Raw genomic sequence first — 16,159 nt, 5'->3', positions numbered from 1 at the left:
CACAGTGCTCTCTGCTGACATCTCTGTCCATTTTAGGAACTGTCCAGAGCAGCATATGTTTGCTATGGGGATTTTCTCCTACTCTGGACAGTTCTTAAAATTGGACAGAGATGCCAGCAGAGAGCACTGTGGTCATGATGTCAGCAGAGAGCTCTGTGTTCCAAAAAGAAAACCATTTCCTCTGTAGTATTCAGCAGCTAATAAGTACTGGAAGGATTAAGATTTTTTAATAGAAGTAATTTACATATCTGTTTAAAAGTTAGACACCTAGAGGCCAAGACTTTAGAGCTGTTTTTCTGGGGTAAGGAGTCATTTTTGGTAAAGGAAGTGATATACAAATGTTTTAGGAATCCCAAAGGCTATCACATGGAGGGAAGGTGATTGAAACCAAAGTTATAATTTAAAGGGGTACTCCCATGGAAAACTTTTTTTTTTTTTTTTTTAATCAACTGGTGCAAGAAAGTTAAACAGATTTGTAAATTACTTCTATTAAAAAATCTTAATCCTTCCAGTACTTATTAGCTGCTGAATACTACAGAGGAAATGGTTTTCTTTTTGGAACACAGAGCTCTCTGCTGACATCATGACCACAGTGCTCTCTGCTGACATCTCTGTCCATTTTAAGAACTGTCCAGAGTAGGAGAAAATCCCCATAGCAAACATATGCTGCTCTGGACAGTTCCTAAAATGGACAGAGATGTCAGCAGAGAGCACTGTGGTCATGATGTCAGCAGAGAGCACTGTGTTCCAAAAAGAAAACCATTTCCTCTGTAGTATTCAGCAGCTAATAAGTACTGGAAGGATTAAGATTTCTTAATAGAAATAATTTACAAATCTGTTTAACTTTCTTGCACCAGCTGATTTTTTTCAATCTGCTGTCCACTGCCTGTTGTCAGGGAAAATCTGTCTCTAGTAACAGAGAGACCCTAGACATACAGTGGGGAAAAAGTATTTAGTCAGCCACCAATTGTGCAAGTTCTCCCCCTTATAAAGATGAGAGGCTGTAATCTTCATCATAGGTTATAACCTCAACTATGAGAGACAGAATGAGAAACAATCCATAAAATCCCATTGTCTGATTATTAAAGAATTTATTTGCAAATTATGGTGGAAAATAAGTATTTGGTCACCTACAAACAAGTAAGATTTCTGGCTCTCACAGACCTGTAACTTCTTCTTTAAAGGGGTTGTGCGCTGCCCTGACTTTCGGAGCTCCGCTCACAGCGTCCGGAAGTTCATTACTCCGAACGCTGTGTGCGGGCTTCTGTGTTCGCGGCTGCCAGGCGTGACGTCACGCCCGGCCCCTCTACCAAAGTCTATGGGAAGGGGGCATGACAGCGGTCGCTCCCCCTTCCCATAGACTTTCGTTGAGGGGGCGGGCGAGACGTCGCGAGGGGGCTGGCGAGACGTCGCGAGGGGCCGGGCGTGACGTCACGAGAGGGCGGCCGCGAACACGGAATCCCGCACACAGCGTTCGGAGTAATGAACTTCCGGACGCTGTGAGCGGAGCTCCGAAAGTCAGGGCAGCGCACAACCCCTTTAAGGGTGAGTTCCCACCTGGCGAATACGCAGTGTATTTCACGCTGCGCCAAATTTGCGGCAGCAGTGGGAAATACGCTGTGCATTCCTTGCTCACTATACACACAGGGCTTTTTACGGCGGCAGCCCTATGTGTGCAGTGAGATTTGGAGGCGGAGCCACAGTGAGTCACATGGCCCCGCCTCCAAGACTCACTACACACATAGGGCTGCCGCCGGAAAGCCCTGTGTGTATAGTGAGCAAGGAATGCACAGCGCATTTCCCGCTGCTGCTGCAAATTTTGCGCAGCGTGAAATACGCTGCGTATACGCCAGGTGGGAATGCACCCTAAGAGTCTCCTCTGTCCTCCACTCGTTACCTGTATTAATGGCTGCTGTTTGAACATGTTATTAGTATAAAAGACACCTGTCCACAACATCAAACAGTCACACTCCAAACTCCACTGTGGCCAAGACCAAAGAGCTGTCGAAGGACACCAGAAACAAAATTGTAGACTAGAACCAGGCTGGGAAGACTGAATCTGCAGTAGGCAAGCAGCTTGGTGTGAAGAAATCAACTGTGGGAGCAATTATATGAAAATGGAAGACACACAAGACCACTGATAATCTCCCTCGATCTGGGGCTCCGCGCAAGATCTCACCCCATGGTGTCAAAATGATCATAAGAACGGTGAGTAAAAATCCCAGAACCACATGTTGGACATAGTGAATGACCTGCAGAGAGCTGGGACCAAAGTAACAAAGGCTACCATCAGTAACACACTACGCTGCCAGGGACTCAAATCATGCAGTGCCAGACGTGTCCCCCTGCTTAAGCCAGTACATGTCCGAGCCCGTCTGAAGTTTGCTAGAGAGCATTTGGATGATCCAGAAGAGGATTGGGAGAATGTCATATGGTCAGATGAAACCAAAGTAGAACTTTTTGGTAAAAACTCAACTTGTCGTGTTTGTAGGAGAAAGAATGCTGAGTTGCATCCAAAGAACACCATACCTACTGTGAAGCATGGGGGTGGAAACATCATACTTTCAGTTTTTTTTTTTCAGTAAAGGGACCAGGACAACTGATCCATGGAAGGAAGGGCCATGTATCGTGAGATTTTGAGTGAAAACCTCCTACCATCAGCAAAGGCATTGAAGATGAAACGTGACTGGGTCTTTCAGCATGACAATTATCCCAAACACACCGCCCTGGCAACGAAGGAGTGGCTTTGTAAGAAGAATTTCAAGGTCCTGGAGTGGCCTAGCCAGATCTCAACCCATAGAAAACCTTAGGAGGGAGTTGAAAGTCCGTGTTGCCTAGTGACAGCCCCAATTATACTTATTTTCCACCATAATTTGCAAATAAATTCTTTAAAAATCAGACAATGATGTGATTTTATGGATTTTTTTCTCATTCTGTCTCTCATAGTTGAGGTTATAACCTATGATGGAAATTACAGCCTCTCATGTTTTTAAGTGGGAAGACGTGCACAATTGGTAGCTGACTAAATACTTTTTTGCCCCACTGTATTAACCACGAAGTGGCGGTGGGGCTTAGTATCTGCTATGTTCTGAACAGAGAGCCTGAGATGATCCACAAAGGTAAATTCCCTCATCTCTGACTGCCCACAAAGGTAAAACATGGCTTCCCTTATCATTGACCTTCTACAAAGGTAAATAACGGCTTCCCTCATGATTGACCTCCTACAAAGGTAAATCAGGGCTTCCCTGACCAACCACAAAGGTAAAGCAAGGCTTCCCTCATATTTGGGCACCCACAAAGGTAAATCAAGGCTTCCCATGTGTAATTACCAGTGGAGCTACTGCTACAGAAAGATTATCAGAATTGGGGTTATTTAGTTTATAAAAAAGAAGGCTTAGGGGCGACCTAATAACTATATATATAAATATATCAGGGGGCAGTACAGAGATCTCTCCATGATCTATTTATACCCAGGACTGTATCTATAACAAGGGGGCATCCTCTACGTCTAGAGGAAAGAAGGTTTCTACACCAGCACAGACGGGGGTTCTTTACTGTAAGAGCAGTGAGACTGTGGAATTCTCTGCCTGAGGAGGGGGTCATGGGGAACTCTGTAAAAGAATTTAAAAGGGTCTGGATGCATTTTTGGAGGGTAATAACATTACAGGTTATGGATACTAGATTTATAGGGACAGAACGTTGATCCAGGGATTTATTCTGACGCCATATTTGGAGTCGGGAAGGAATTTTTACCTCTAGTATGAGGGTTTTTTGCCTTTCTCTGGATCAACTCAATAGGGACTCATTAGGGTCATAGGTTGAACTTGATGGACTCTGGTAATTTTTCAACCTTATGAACTATGTAACTATGTATGTCCACAGCAGAGGCGTAGCGTGGGGGGTGCAGGGGGGGGGGGGGCGGCCGCATCGGGCGCAACATCTGGGGGGGGCGCGCTCGCACTCGCAGCTCTCTGCCCCTGCCTGGCACGCTCACTCTCTCTGCAGTGCTGGCTGTGCAAATTCTATCCGAGCCGCCGGGTCGCCGCCCACTGTGGAGGCAGTGGCGGATCCAGGGGGGGGCAACGGGGCAATTGTCCCCCCCCCCCCCCCCCCCCCCCCCGAGATTGTTGCCCCTCTTCCTGAACTGTCGCATGGTGGAGCGGGAGCTGTCGGCTATCCCGCTCCACCACCCCTTTCTCACGCCCGTCACCTTGCTATCACACGCCGCGGCTGCTCCATTCCTGCAGTCAGTGAGAGCCAATCACGGCAGGCCGGCGCGATGACATCACATCATCGCGTCCGGAGATCACGTCCCCGCGGCTCTCACTGACTGCAGGAATGGAGCAGCCGCAGCGTGGGAGAAAGGTGACTGACGTGAGAAAGGGGAGGGGGGAGCAAATTATAAGTGAGAGGGGCAAATGATGAGTAAGGGTCACATGTCAGGGGCGCATTATATGTGGGGGCACAGGACAGGGGACATTATATGTGAGGGGCACAGGACAGGGGACATTATATGTGAGGGGCACAGGACAGGGGACATTATATGTGAGGGGCACAGGACAGGGGACATTATAAGTCAGGGTCACATGTCAGGGGCGCATTATATGTGGGAGCACATGATAGGGGGGAATTATATGTGAGGGGCACATGTCAGGGGGGCATTATATGTGGGGGCACATGACAGGGGCGCAATATATGTGAGGGGCACAGGACAGGGGACATTATAAGTCAGGGTCACATGTCAGGGGCACATTATATGTGGGAGCACATGACAGGGGGGCATTATATGTGAGGGGCACATGTCAGGGGGCAATATATGTGGGGGCACATGACAGGGGCGCAATATATGTGAGGGGCACATGTCAGGGGGCAATATATGTGAGGGGCACATGTCAGGGGGCAATATATGTGGGGGCACAGGACAGGGGACATTATAAGTCAGGGTCACATGTCAGGGGCGCATTATATGTGGGAGCACATGACAGGGGGACATTATAAGTCAGGGTCACATGTCAGGGGGGCAATATATGTGGGGGCACATGACAGAGGCCCCCTGTCATGTGCCCATATAATGCACATATAATGCCCCCCTGACATTTGCCGCTTACTTATAATACCCCCTGTCATGTGCCTTGGATCATCTCCAGGGTTCGGTTCCATTTTGATGTTTCGTTTTTGTTCTTGATATTTTTTGTCGTGTACGATGGTTGTGAGACGACATATAATAGCGCGGCCCGTGCTCGGTTACTACATTTATAGATTTGTATTCATAGACCGGATGACAATGTGGAGAATGTGTAATGCATGTTCTCTCAATAAAGTGTTTGAAAATAAACTTGTATTTAGATGCATTTTACTTTAATAACATCAGTATTTTCATAACAAACAATACATGTGCTTAGGGGGTAAGGGGTTAACTAATCTAGTGGAAGAGACTCGAGTGCTAAAATCCACGGGTTAGGGAAAATCCACGGGAAATTACTCTCCTTGCCCCGGGTGCTGACAACCCACGCTACGCCACTGGTCCACAGCGTTTCAGCACAACCTTCCCCTTCCCTCCAACAGCAGCAGCAGCTAGTGTAACCCCTTCATTGCTGGTTCTGTTTCTTACATTTCTGCTTACATCACCTTGCAAACCCAGTGCATAAGGAACTCTACTCCCTTTACATGCCATATATAGTAGTGTACTGTGTAAATCATCCCCCAGCACAGAGTCAGCCTGCTATCATATAATGCTTTCACCAGCATTATGTCATGGTATAGCAGTAGGGACTGAGAGTCATTCTGTATTCGGCCAGGCAACTAAGGGAGAAAGTGCCTGTGTGTGTACTGCAAAACAGCTCAGCCCTGGTCCCACACCCCAGAATGGACAAAATGACTGTTTTATTCCTCCCCTAATACATTGTAGGATGAGCCAGAAATGTGTTGTTTGATGCCTTCTTTGTTGTTGTAGGGTCTGGTCACTGGAGGGTGGCTCTGCGGAGCGGACAGGACCAACGGTTCCGCACAGTAGTCCGCTCAGCGTCCTCAGAGCAGAAGATGGCGGCTGAAATCGGAGAGGTGATGCATCAAAATCAGAGGCGCCAATCCAACAAGAGGGAGTACATGGGGGAACGTGTGCTGGATACATCATTCCTGGTAGGGGATCACCTCTGACTATGGAATAATGCACTTAACTATTGGCCACTCCCACTTTACATAGGCCCCTCCCCTCTGTGTGTACGTCTCTAGAGGTATAAGGCTGCTTTCACACTATAAAAATTCATCTGTTACAAACGTCCGTTAGAAAAGCCCTAAGTAAACGGCCGTTAAAGAATCCCATTAAAGTCTATGGGATTTTTTGATTATCCGTTGTTACGCCTAGCGCTCCGGGTCCCCGCTCCTCCCCGGAGCGCTTACGGCGTCTCTCTCTCCGCAGTGCCCCGGTCGGTCCCGCTGACCGGGAGCGCTGCACTGTCATGGCCGTCGGGGATGCGATTCGCACAGCGGGACGCGCCCGCTCGCGAATCGCATCCCAGGTCACTTACCCGTTCCCGTCCCCTGCTGTCATGTGCTGGCGCGCGCGGCTCCGCTCTCTAGGGCGCGCGCGCGCCAGCTCCCTGAGACTTAAAGGGCCAGTGCACCAATGATTGGTGCCTGGCCCAATTAGCTTAATTGGCTTCCACCTGCTCCCAGACTATATCTGATCTCTGCCCCTGCACTCCCCTGCCGGATCTTGTTGCCTTAGAGCCTAGTGAAAGCGTTACTGTGTTTGTCCATACTGTGTACTTGACCTTGTTACGCCGAGCGCTCCGGGTCCCCGCTCCTCCCCGGAGCGCTCGCTTCACTCTCCCCGCTGCAGCGCTCCGGTCACGTCCCCTGACCCGGGGCGCTGCGATTCCGCTGCCAGCCGGGATGCGATCCGCGATGCGGGTAGCGCCCGCTCGCGATGCGCACCCCGGCTCCCCTACCTGACTCGCTCTCCGTCTGTTCTGTCCCGGCGCGCGCGGCCCCGCTCCCTAGGGCGCGCGCGCGCCGGGTCTCTGCGATTTAAAGGGCCACTGCGCCGCTGATTGGCGCAGTGGTTCCAATTAGTGTGTTCACCTGTGCACTTCCCTATATCACCTCACTTCCCCTGCACTCCCTTGCCGGATCTTGTTGCCATTGTGCCTGTGAAAGCGTTCCTTGTGTGTTCCCAGCCTGTGTTCCAGACCTTCTGCCGTTGCCCCTGACTACGATCCTTGCTGCCTGCCCCGACCTTCTGCTACGTCCGACCTTGCTTCTGCCTACTCCCTTGTACCGCGCCTATCTTCAGCAGCCAGAGAGGTGAGCCGTTGCTAGTGGATACGACCTGGTCACTACCGCCGCAGCAAGACCATCCCGCTTTGCGGCGGGCTCTGGTGAAAACCAGTAGTGGCTTAGAACCGGTCCACTAGCACGGTCCACGCCAATCCCTCTCTGGCACAGAGGATCCACTACCTGCCAGCCGGCATCGTGACAGTAGATCCGGCCATGGATCCCGCTGAAGTTCCTCTGCCAGTTGTCGCTGACCTCACCACGGTGGTCGCCCAGCAGTCACAACAGATAGCGCAACAAGGCCAACAGCTGTCTCAACTGACCGTTATGCTACAACAGTTACTACCACAGCTTCAGCAGTCATCTCCTCCGCCAGCTCCTGCACCTCCTCCGCAGCGAGTTGCCGCTCCTGGGATACGCTTATCCTTGCCGGATAAATTTGATGGGGACTCTAAGTTTTGCCGTGGCTTTCTTTCCCAATGTTCCCTGCATCTGGAGATGATGTCGGACCTGTTTCCCACTGAAAGGTCTAAGGTGGCTTTCGTAGTCAGCCTTCTGTCCGGAAAAGCCCTGTCATGGGCCACACCGCTCTGGGACCGCAATGACCCTGTCACTGCCTCTGTACACTCCTTCTTCTCGGAAATCCGAAGTGTCTTTGAGGAACCTGCCCGAGCCTCTTCTGCTGAGACTGCCCTGTTGAACCTGGTCCAGGGTAATTCTTCCGTTGGCGAGTATGCCGTACAATTCCGTACTCTTGCTTCAGAATTGTCCTGGAATAATGAGGCCCTCTGCGCGACCTTCAAAAAAGGCCTATCCAGCAACATTAAAGATGTTCTGGCCGCACGAGAAATTCCTGCTAATCTACATGAACTTATTCACCTAGCCACTCGCATTGACATGCGTTTTTCCGAAAGGCGTCAGGAACTCCGCCAAGATATGGACTCTGTTCGCACGAGGCGTTTCTTCTCCTCGGCTCCTCTCTCCTCTGGTCCCCTGCAATCTGTTCCTGTGCCTCCCGCCGTGGAGGCTATGCAGGTCGACCGGTCTCGCCTGACACCTCAAGAGAGGACACGACGCCGTATGGAGAACCTCTGCCTGTACTGTGCTAGTACCGAACACTTCCTGAGGGCTTGTCCTATCCGTCCTCCCCGCCTGGAAAGACGTACGCTGACTCCGCACAAAGGTGAGACAGTCCTTGATGTCTACTCTGCTTCTCCACGTCTTACTGTGCCTGTGCGGATGTCTGCCTCTGCCTTCTCCTTCTCTACAGTGGCCTTCTTGGACTCTGGATCTGCAGGAAATTTTATTTTGGCCTCTCTCGTCAACAGGTTCAACATCCCCGTGACCAGTCTCGCCAGACCCCTCTACATCAATTGTGTAAATAATGAAAGATTGGACTGTACCATACGTTTCCGCACGGAGCCCCTTCTTATGAGCATCGGATCTCATCATGAGAGGATTGAACTTTTGGTCCTCCCCAATTGCACCTCGGAAATTCTCCTTGGACTTCCCTGGCTTCAACTTCATTCCCCAACCCTGGATTGGTCCACTGGGGAGATCAAGAGTTGGGGGTCCTCTTGTTCCAAGAACTGTCTAAAACCGGTTCCCAGTAACCCTTGCCGTAACCCTGTGGTTCCTCCAGTAACCGGTCTCCCTAAGGCCTATATGGACTTCGCGGATGTTTTCTGCAAAAAACAAGCTGAGACTCTACCTCCTCACAGGCCTTATGATTGCCCTATCGACCTCCTCCCGGGCACTACTCCACCCCGGGGCAGAATTTATCCTCTCTCTGCCCCAGAGACTCTTGCCATGTCCGAATACGTCCAGGAGAATCTTAAAAAGGGCTTTATCCGTAAATCCTCCTCTCCTGCCGGAGCCGGATTTTTCTTTGTGTCCAAAAAAGATGGCTCCCTACGTCCTTGCATTGACTACCGCGGTCTTAATAAAATCACGGTTAAGAACCGCTACCCCTTACCCCTCATCTCTGAACTCTTTGATCGCCTCCAAGGTGCCCACATCTTTACTAAATTGGACTTAAGAGGCGCCTATAACCTCATCCGCATCAGAGAGGGGGACGAGTGGAAAACGGCATTTAACACCAGAGATGGACACTTTGAGTATCTGGTCATGCCCTTTGGCCTGTGCAACGCCCCTGCCGTCTTCCAAGACTTTGTCAATGAAATTTTTCGTGATCTGTTATACTCCTGTGTTGTTGTATATCTGGACGATATCCTAATTTTTTCTGCCAATCTAGAAGAACACCGCCAGCATGTCCGTATGGTTCTTCAGAGACTTCGTGACAACCAACTCTATGCCAAAATTGAGAAATGTCTGTTTGAATGCCAATCTCTTCCTTTTCTAGGATATTTGGTCTCTGGCCAGGGACTACAGATGGATCCAGACAAACTTTCTGCCGTCTTAGATTGGCCACGCCCCTCCGGACTCCGTGCTATCCAACGCTTTTTGGGGTTCGCCAATTATTACAGGCAATTTATTCCACATTTTTCTACCATTGTGGCTCCTATCGTGGCTTTAACCAAAAAAAATGCTGATCCCAAGTCCTGGCCTCCTCAAGCAGAAGACGCCTTTAAACGACTCAAGTCTGCCTTTTCTTCGGCTCCCGTCCTCTCCAGACCTGACCCTTCCAAACCTTTCCTATTGGAGGTTGATGCCTCCTCTGTGGGAACTGGAGCTGTTCTTCTACAAAAAAATTCTTCCGGGCATGCTGTCACTTGTGGTTTTTTCTCTAGGACCTTCTCTCCAGCGGAGAGGAACTACTCCATCGGGGATCGAGAGCTTCTAGCCATTAAATTAGCACTTGAGGAATGGAGGCATCTGCTGGAGGGATCAAGTTCTCCTGTTATTATCTACACCGACCACAAGAACCTCTCCTACCTCCAGTCTGCCCAACGGCTGAATCCTCGCCAGGCCCGGTGGTCTCTGTTCTTTGCCCGATTTAATTTTGAGATTCACTTTCGTCCTGCCGATAAGAACATTAGGGCCGATGCTCTTTCTCGTTCCTCGGATGCCTCAGAAGTTGAACTCTCTCCGCAACACATCATTCCACCTGACTGCCTGATCTCCACTTCTCCTGCCTCCATCAGGCAGACTCCTCCAGGAAAGACCTTTGTTTCTCCTCGCCAACGCCTCGGAATCCTCAAATGGGGTCACTCCTCCCATCTCGCAGGTCATGCGGGTATCAAGAAATCTGTGCAACTCATCTCCCGCTTCTATTGGTGGCCGACTCTGGAGACGGATGTTGGGGACTTTGTGCGAGCCTGCACTATCTGTGCCCGGGATAAGACTCCTCGCCAGAAGCCCGCTGGTTTTCTTCATCCTCTGCCTGTCCCCGAACAGCCTTGGTCTCTGATTGGTATGGATTTTATTACTGATTTACCCCCTTCCCGTGGCAACACTGTTATTTGGGTGGTCGTTGATCGATTCTCCAAAATGGCACATTTCATCCCTCTTCCTGGTCTTCCTTCTGCGCCTCAGTTGGCTAAACAATTTTTTGTGCACATTTTTCGTCTTCACGGGTTGCCTACGCAGATTGTCTCGGATAGAGGCGTCCAATTCGTGTCTAAATTCTGGAGGGCTCTCTGTAAACAACTCAAGATTAAATTAAATTTTTCTTCTGCATATCATCCCCAGTCCAATGGACAAGTAGAAAGAATTAACCAGATTTTGGGTGATTATTTGCGACATTTTGTTTCCTCCCGCCAGGATGACTGGGCAGATCTCCTCCCATGGGCCGAATTCTCGTATAACTTCAGGGTCTCTGAGTCTTCCTCCAAATCCCCATTTTTCGTGGTGTACGGCCGTCACCCTCTTCCCCCCCTCCCTACTCCCTTGCCCTCTGGTCTGCCCGCTGTGGATGAAATTTCTCGTGACCTTTTCATCATATGGAGAGAGACCCAAAATTCTCTCTTACAGGCTTCATCACGCATGAAGAAGTTCGCGGATAAGAAAAGAAGAGCCCCTCCCGTTTTTTCCCCTGGAGACAAGGTATGGCTCTCCGCTAAATATGTCCGCTTCCGTGTCCCTAGCTACAAGTTGGGACCACGCTATCTTGGTCCTTTCAAAATTTTGTGTCAAATTAATCCTGTCTCTTATAAACTTCTTCTTCCTCCTTCTCTTCGTATCCCTAATGCCTTTCACGTCTCTCTTCTCAAACCACTCATCCTCAACCGTTTTTCTCCCAAATCTGTTCCTCCCACTCCTGTTTCCGGCTCCTCGGACATCTTCTCGGTCAAGGAAATCTTAGCTGCCAAAAAGGTCAGAGGAAAAAATTTTTTTTTAGTGGACTGGGAGGGTTGTGGTCCTGAAGAGAGATCCTGGGAACCTGAGGACAACATCCTAGACAAAAGTCTGCTCCTCAGGTTCTCAGGCTCTAAGAAGAGGGGGAGACCCAAGGGGGGGGGTACTGTTACGCCGAGCGCTCCGGGTCCCCGCTCCTCCCCGGAGCGCTCGCTTCACTCTCCCCGCTGCAGCGCTCCGGTCACGTCCCCTGACCCGGGGCGCTGCGATTCCGCTGCCAGCCGGGATGCGATCCGCGATGCGGGTAGCGCCCGCTCGCGATGCGCACCCCGGCTCCCCTACCTGACTCGCTCTCCGTCTGTTCTGTCCCGGCGCGCGCGGCCCCGCTCCCTAGGGCGCGCGCGCGCCGGGTCTCTGCGATTTAAAGGGCCACTGCGCCGCTGATTGGCGCAGTGGTTCCAATTAGTGTGTTCACCTGTGCACTTCCCTATATCACCTCACTTCCCCTGCACTCCCTTGCCGGATCTTGTTGCCATTGTGCCTGTGAAAGCGTTCCTTGTGTGTTCCCAGCCTGTGTTCCAGACCTTCTGCCGTTGCCCCTGACTACGATCCTTGCTGCCTGCCCCGACCTTCTGCTACGTCCGACCTTGCTTCTGCCTACTCCCTTGTACCGCGCCTATCTTCAGCAGCCAGAGAGGTGAGCCGTTGCTAGTGGATACGACCTGGTTACTACCGCCGCTGCAAGACCATCCCGCTTTGCGGCGGGCTCTGGTGAAAACCAGTAGTGGCTTAGAACCGGTCCACTAGCACGGTCCACGCCAATCCCTCTCTGGCACAGAGGATCCACTACCTGCCAGCCGGCATCGTGACAGACCTCCTGCTATTGCCTTATTGACTACGATCCTTGCTGCCTGCCCCGACCTTCTGCTACGTCCGACCTTGCTTTTGTCTACTCCCTTGTACCGCGCCTATCTTCAGCAGTCAGAGAGGTTGAGCCGTTGCTAGTGGATACGACCTGGTCACTACCGCCGCAGCAAGACCATCCCGCTTTGCGGCGGGCTCTGGTGAATACCAGTAGTGACTTAGAACCGGTCCACTAGCACGGTCCACGCCAATCCCTCTCTGGCACAGAGGATCCACCTCCTGCCAGCCGGCATCGTGACATCCGTTATGACCCGTTATAGTCTGTAATGAATAACGGTCGTTAGTTGTGACGGATAAAATAACGGCACATGCACTCACTTTTCTTCCGTCACAAGAAACGGGTAAATTAACGGCCGTTATTTATAACATTGAAGTCTATGTGTGACGGATGAGCCTTTATGTCGTCCGTTTGTACACAGTTTATTATTTCCGTTATTACTTCTGAGCTCAGAAGAGGTGACATCAGCGACTCCTGCAGTGCTGAGGGAGGACTACTACTCCCATCATGGAGCAGACTTGTTTCCATGATGGGAGTAGTAATTCTCTAGCTGTGGGAGTCTGCAGACAGCTGGGGAGGATAGATTAGTGTTTGTACTAAAACCCCAACATGGAACAGACTCTGTTCCATGATGGGGGTTGTAGTACAGGGGCTGAGGGATTGATCGCACCGGGTTTCCCTTCTGAGACCCGATGCGATCAAAAGTTATTAGGCAGGGGAGCGGGCAGCATGATCCGCCACCCTGCGATGTATCGGTGTGTTTTAACTTTCATTTTTTAATCCCCCGCGGGGAGCCCTGAATGGCCGATCAGGACTCTCAGCGAGAGATTGAAAAATGAACTTTGAGAGTAGCAGGGGCCAAAGAGCACTGTGGGGGGCAAGATATACAGAGGGGGGGCAGACATATAGCCTATATATCTAGCCCCCGCAGCACATGTATATGTGCCCCCCACAGCTCTTCTATAAGTATTTCTATTAGTAGCGCATACTGCAGGGAGCCGACACTATACACTGCTAATAGAAATACTTTTCATTCATACAGCGGTAGGGGCATGTGTATATAGAAGAGCTGTGGGGGGCACATATACATGCGCTGCGGGGGTATATATTTAATGCGCCGGCAGGGGGTATATATTTAATGCGCCAGCGGATAAATATTTAATGTGCAGGCGGGGGTCATATCTAATGCGCTGCTGGGGGGCTAGATATATAGGCTATATGTCTGCCCCCCTGCAGCGCTTTATATCTTGCCCACCACAGTGCTCTTTGGCCCCTGCTACTCTCAAAGTTCATTTTTCAATCTCTCGCTGAGAGTCCTGATCGGCCATTCAGGGCTCCCCGTGGGGGATTAAAAAATGAAAGTTAAAACACACTGATACATGGCAGGGTGGCGGATCATGCTGCCCGATCCCCTGCTTAATAACTTCTGATCGCATCGGGTCTCAGAAGGGAAACCCGGTGCGATCAATCCCTCAGCCCCTGTACTACAACCCCCATCATGGAACAGAGTCTGTTCCATGATGGGGGTAGTAGTTCAAGCACTAATGTAGCCTCCCCAGCTGTCTGCAGACTCCCGCAGCCGGGGAATTATTACTCCCATCATGGAAACAAGTCTGTACCATGATGGGAGTAGTAGTGGTCCCGGCTGTGGGAGTCTGTAGGCAGAGGTGTTACGGCCATACATGAGGGATAACGGTAACGGATGAACGTTCAGAGTGTGAAAGCCGCCTAAGTCACTTTTCACTATAATCTTCCCATGCATTGACTTCCTGGCTGAGCTGTTGTTTATTTATAACATTCAATGTGAACAAGCAGAGCTGTAGTGTAAAGCAGTGGTCTCCAACCTGCGGACCTCCAGATGTTGCAAAACTACAACTCCCAGCATGCCCGGACAGCCAACGGCTGTCCGGGCATGCTGGGAGTTGTAGTTTTGCAACATCTGGAGGTCCGCAGGTTGGAGACCACTGGTGTAAAGTATGGAAGAAAAACAATCGCATCTTGTGTTTCAATTCCTTAATATTTGTAAGATCTCCGCTTGCTGTTAGTGATTAGAAACATTATGGTTATTCCCCTGGGATTAATTCACTGTTGACTGATGCCTGCTGCTTGTTATGTCCTGTAGATGAAGACGCAACATGTCCAGAAACCGTCTGATCTCTGCGCTGCCGATGTGAGCGACCGGGGCCTGACCGCAGTAAGTGAGAGATGGCACAACTTATCTGCCTGCTACACTGATCACCATGTTATAGCTGATACTCCAGAGCTGCACTCACTATTCTGCTGGTGAGGTCACTGTGTACATACATTACATTACTTATCCTGTACTGATCCTGAGTTATATCCTGTATTATACTCCAGAGATGTACTCACTATTCTGCTGGTGAGGTCACTGTGTACATACATTACATTACTTATCCTGTACTGATCCTGAGTTATATCCTGTAAATCTTTTATTAGAAAAATATAAATCATAACAAAACATAAACCAGCACAACTTTGCCATAACGGAAAACAACAACATGAAATAACATAAACCCAAACTTTACATTTAAATAAAAGAACAAAAATCCTGCCTAACCGGCCAGCCCAGCTTTCCTACTAGAACTAGAAATATTATAACTACACCTTTCATAGCCAAACAACACACTCATAAGAAACATAAATATAGCACTATTTCGCTTTAACTCAAAACACCCAAACTCGGGAAAAATCATACATAGAAAACACAACAAGCACTCACACTGCACACCATGTTTTTTTTTTTTTTATTTATTTATTTTTTTTTTTAAATAATAATAATAATAATAATAATAATAACACTATACCACACTCACACATGCACACATATATATCAATATATTAACTACATTTAACCAAGAAACAAAAAAAAATAAAATAAATAAATAAATAAATTAAATTCAACTCAAAATACCCAAACTCGGGAAAATATCACAGAAAACACAATACACACATGCTTACACACATCTTTACTACATACTACATATATAAACCAAAGAAAATAAATCCACAACGGGATACTAAAGAAACATTACTACAAAAATAAAACTGGTTCGACTGCCATGTCTATCTCTACTAAAATACTATATACTTAAAAAATTAAAAAATAAATTAATTTTTTTTTTTTTTTTTTTTTATAATAATATAACATACATTATACATACTATATACATAACTGACTATATACACTACTATGTACAATACTATACACAAACTATATACACCTATAAACAGAAAACACACCTACAAATATAAAAGAACACTCTACACTAAACTGACCCTTCACCCACACCACCCAACCTCCTGTACATGGGTCAGAGTTTTTTCCATACAGTTCATAGTCCTCAATGTCCAGTCCACTGACCCATGCCAGGGCCACCAAAAGAAAAGACCACCACCACCCACAAATATACCCTCCCAACCTAGAACTCCTCCCAACCAACTTAACCATAACCAGCTTTAACATACATAAGCAAACAATACAACCCACTTTAGGCCCAAGTTCGGTGCCTGTAAGCCCTTCATAACCATAGCATCTGAAAACAAAACAAAAAGCTATGGTGCACATGCATTAGCCCACCACCAGGAAGAAGGATGGCAATCCTGATACATACAAAATGTATATTCTTTCCCTAACTGCACCCTACCTCTCATCCTACCATTATCCCTAAAAATAAACTGACCCTA

General features: G+C 49.0%; 1 protein-coding gene across 4 annotated transcripts in view; it reads left to right on the top strand.

Annotated features, from left to right (window-relative positions):
• Positions 1-16,159, top strand: part of XRRA1 (X-ray radiation resistance associated 1) — a 102,044-nt gene that overhangs the window by 32,409 nt on the left and 53,476 nt on the right. For all 4 annotated transcript variants that reach the window (XM_056561085.1, XM_056561084.1, XM_056561086.1 and 1 more), the window contains exons 3-4: positions 5,954-6,138; positions 14,577-14,648. In XM_056561085.1, coding sequence (XP_056417060.1) covers positions 5,954-6,138; positions 14,577-14,648 — 257 coding nt within the window. The remainder of the gene's footprint in view (positions 1-5,953; positions 6,139-14,576; positions 14,649-16,159) is intronic.

The sequence above is a fragment of the Hyla sarda genome, chromosome 2 (assembly GCF_029499605.1).
Source record: "Hyla sarda isolate aHylSar1 chromosome 2, aHylSar1.hap1, whole genome shotgun sequence".
Taxonomy (NCBI): domain Eukaryota; kingdom Metazoa; phylum Chordata; class Amphibia; order Anura; family Hylidae; genus Hyla; species Hyla sarda.
This window is presented reverse-complemented; position numbering and strand designations above follow the sequence as displayed.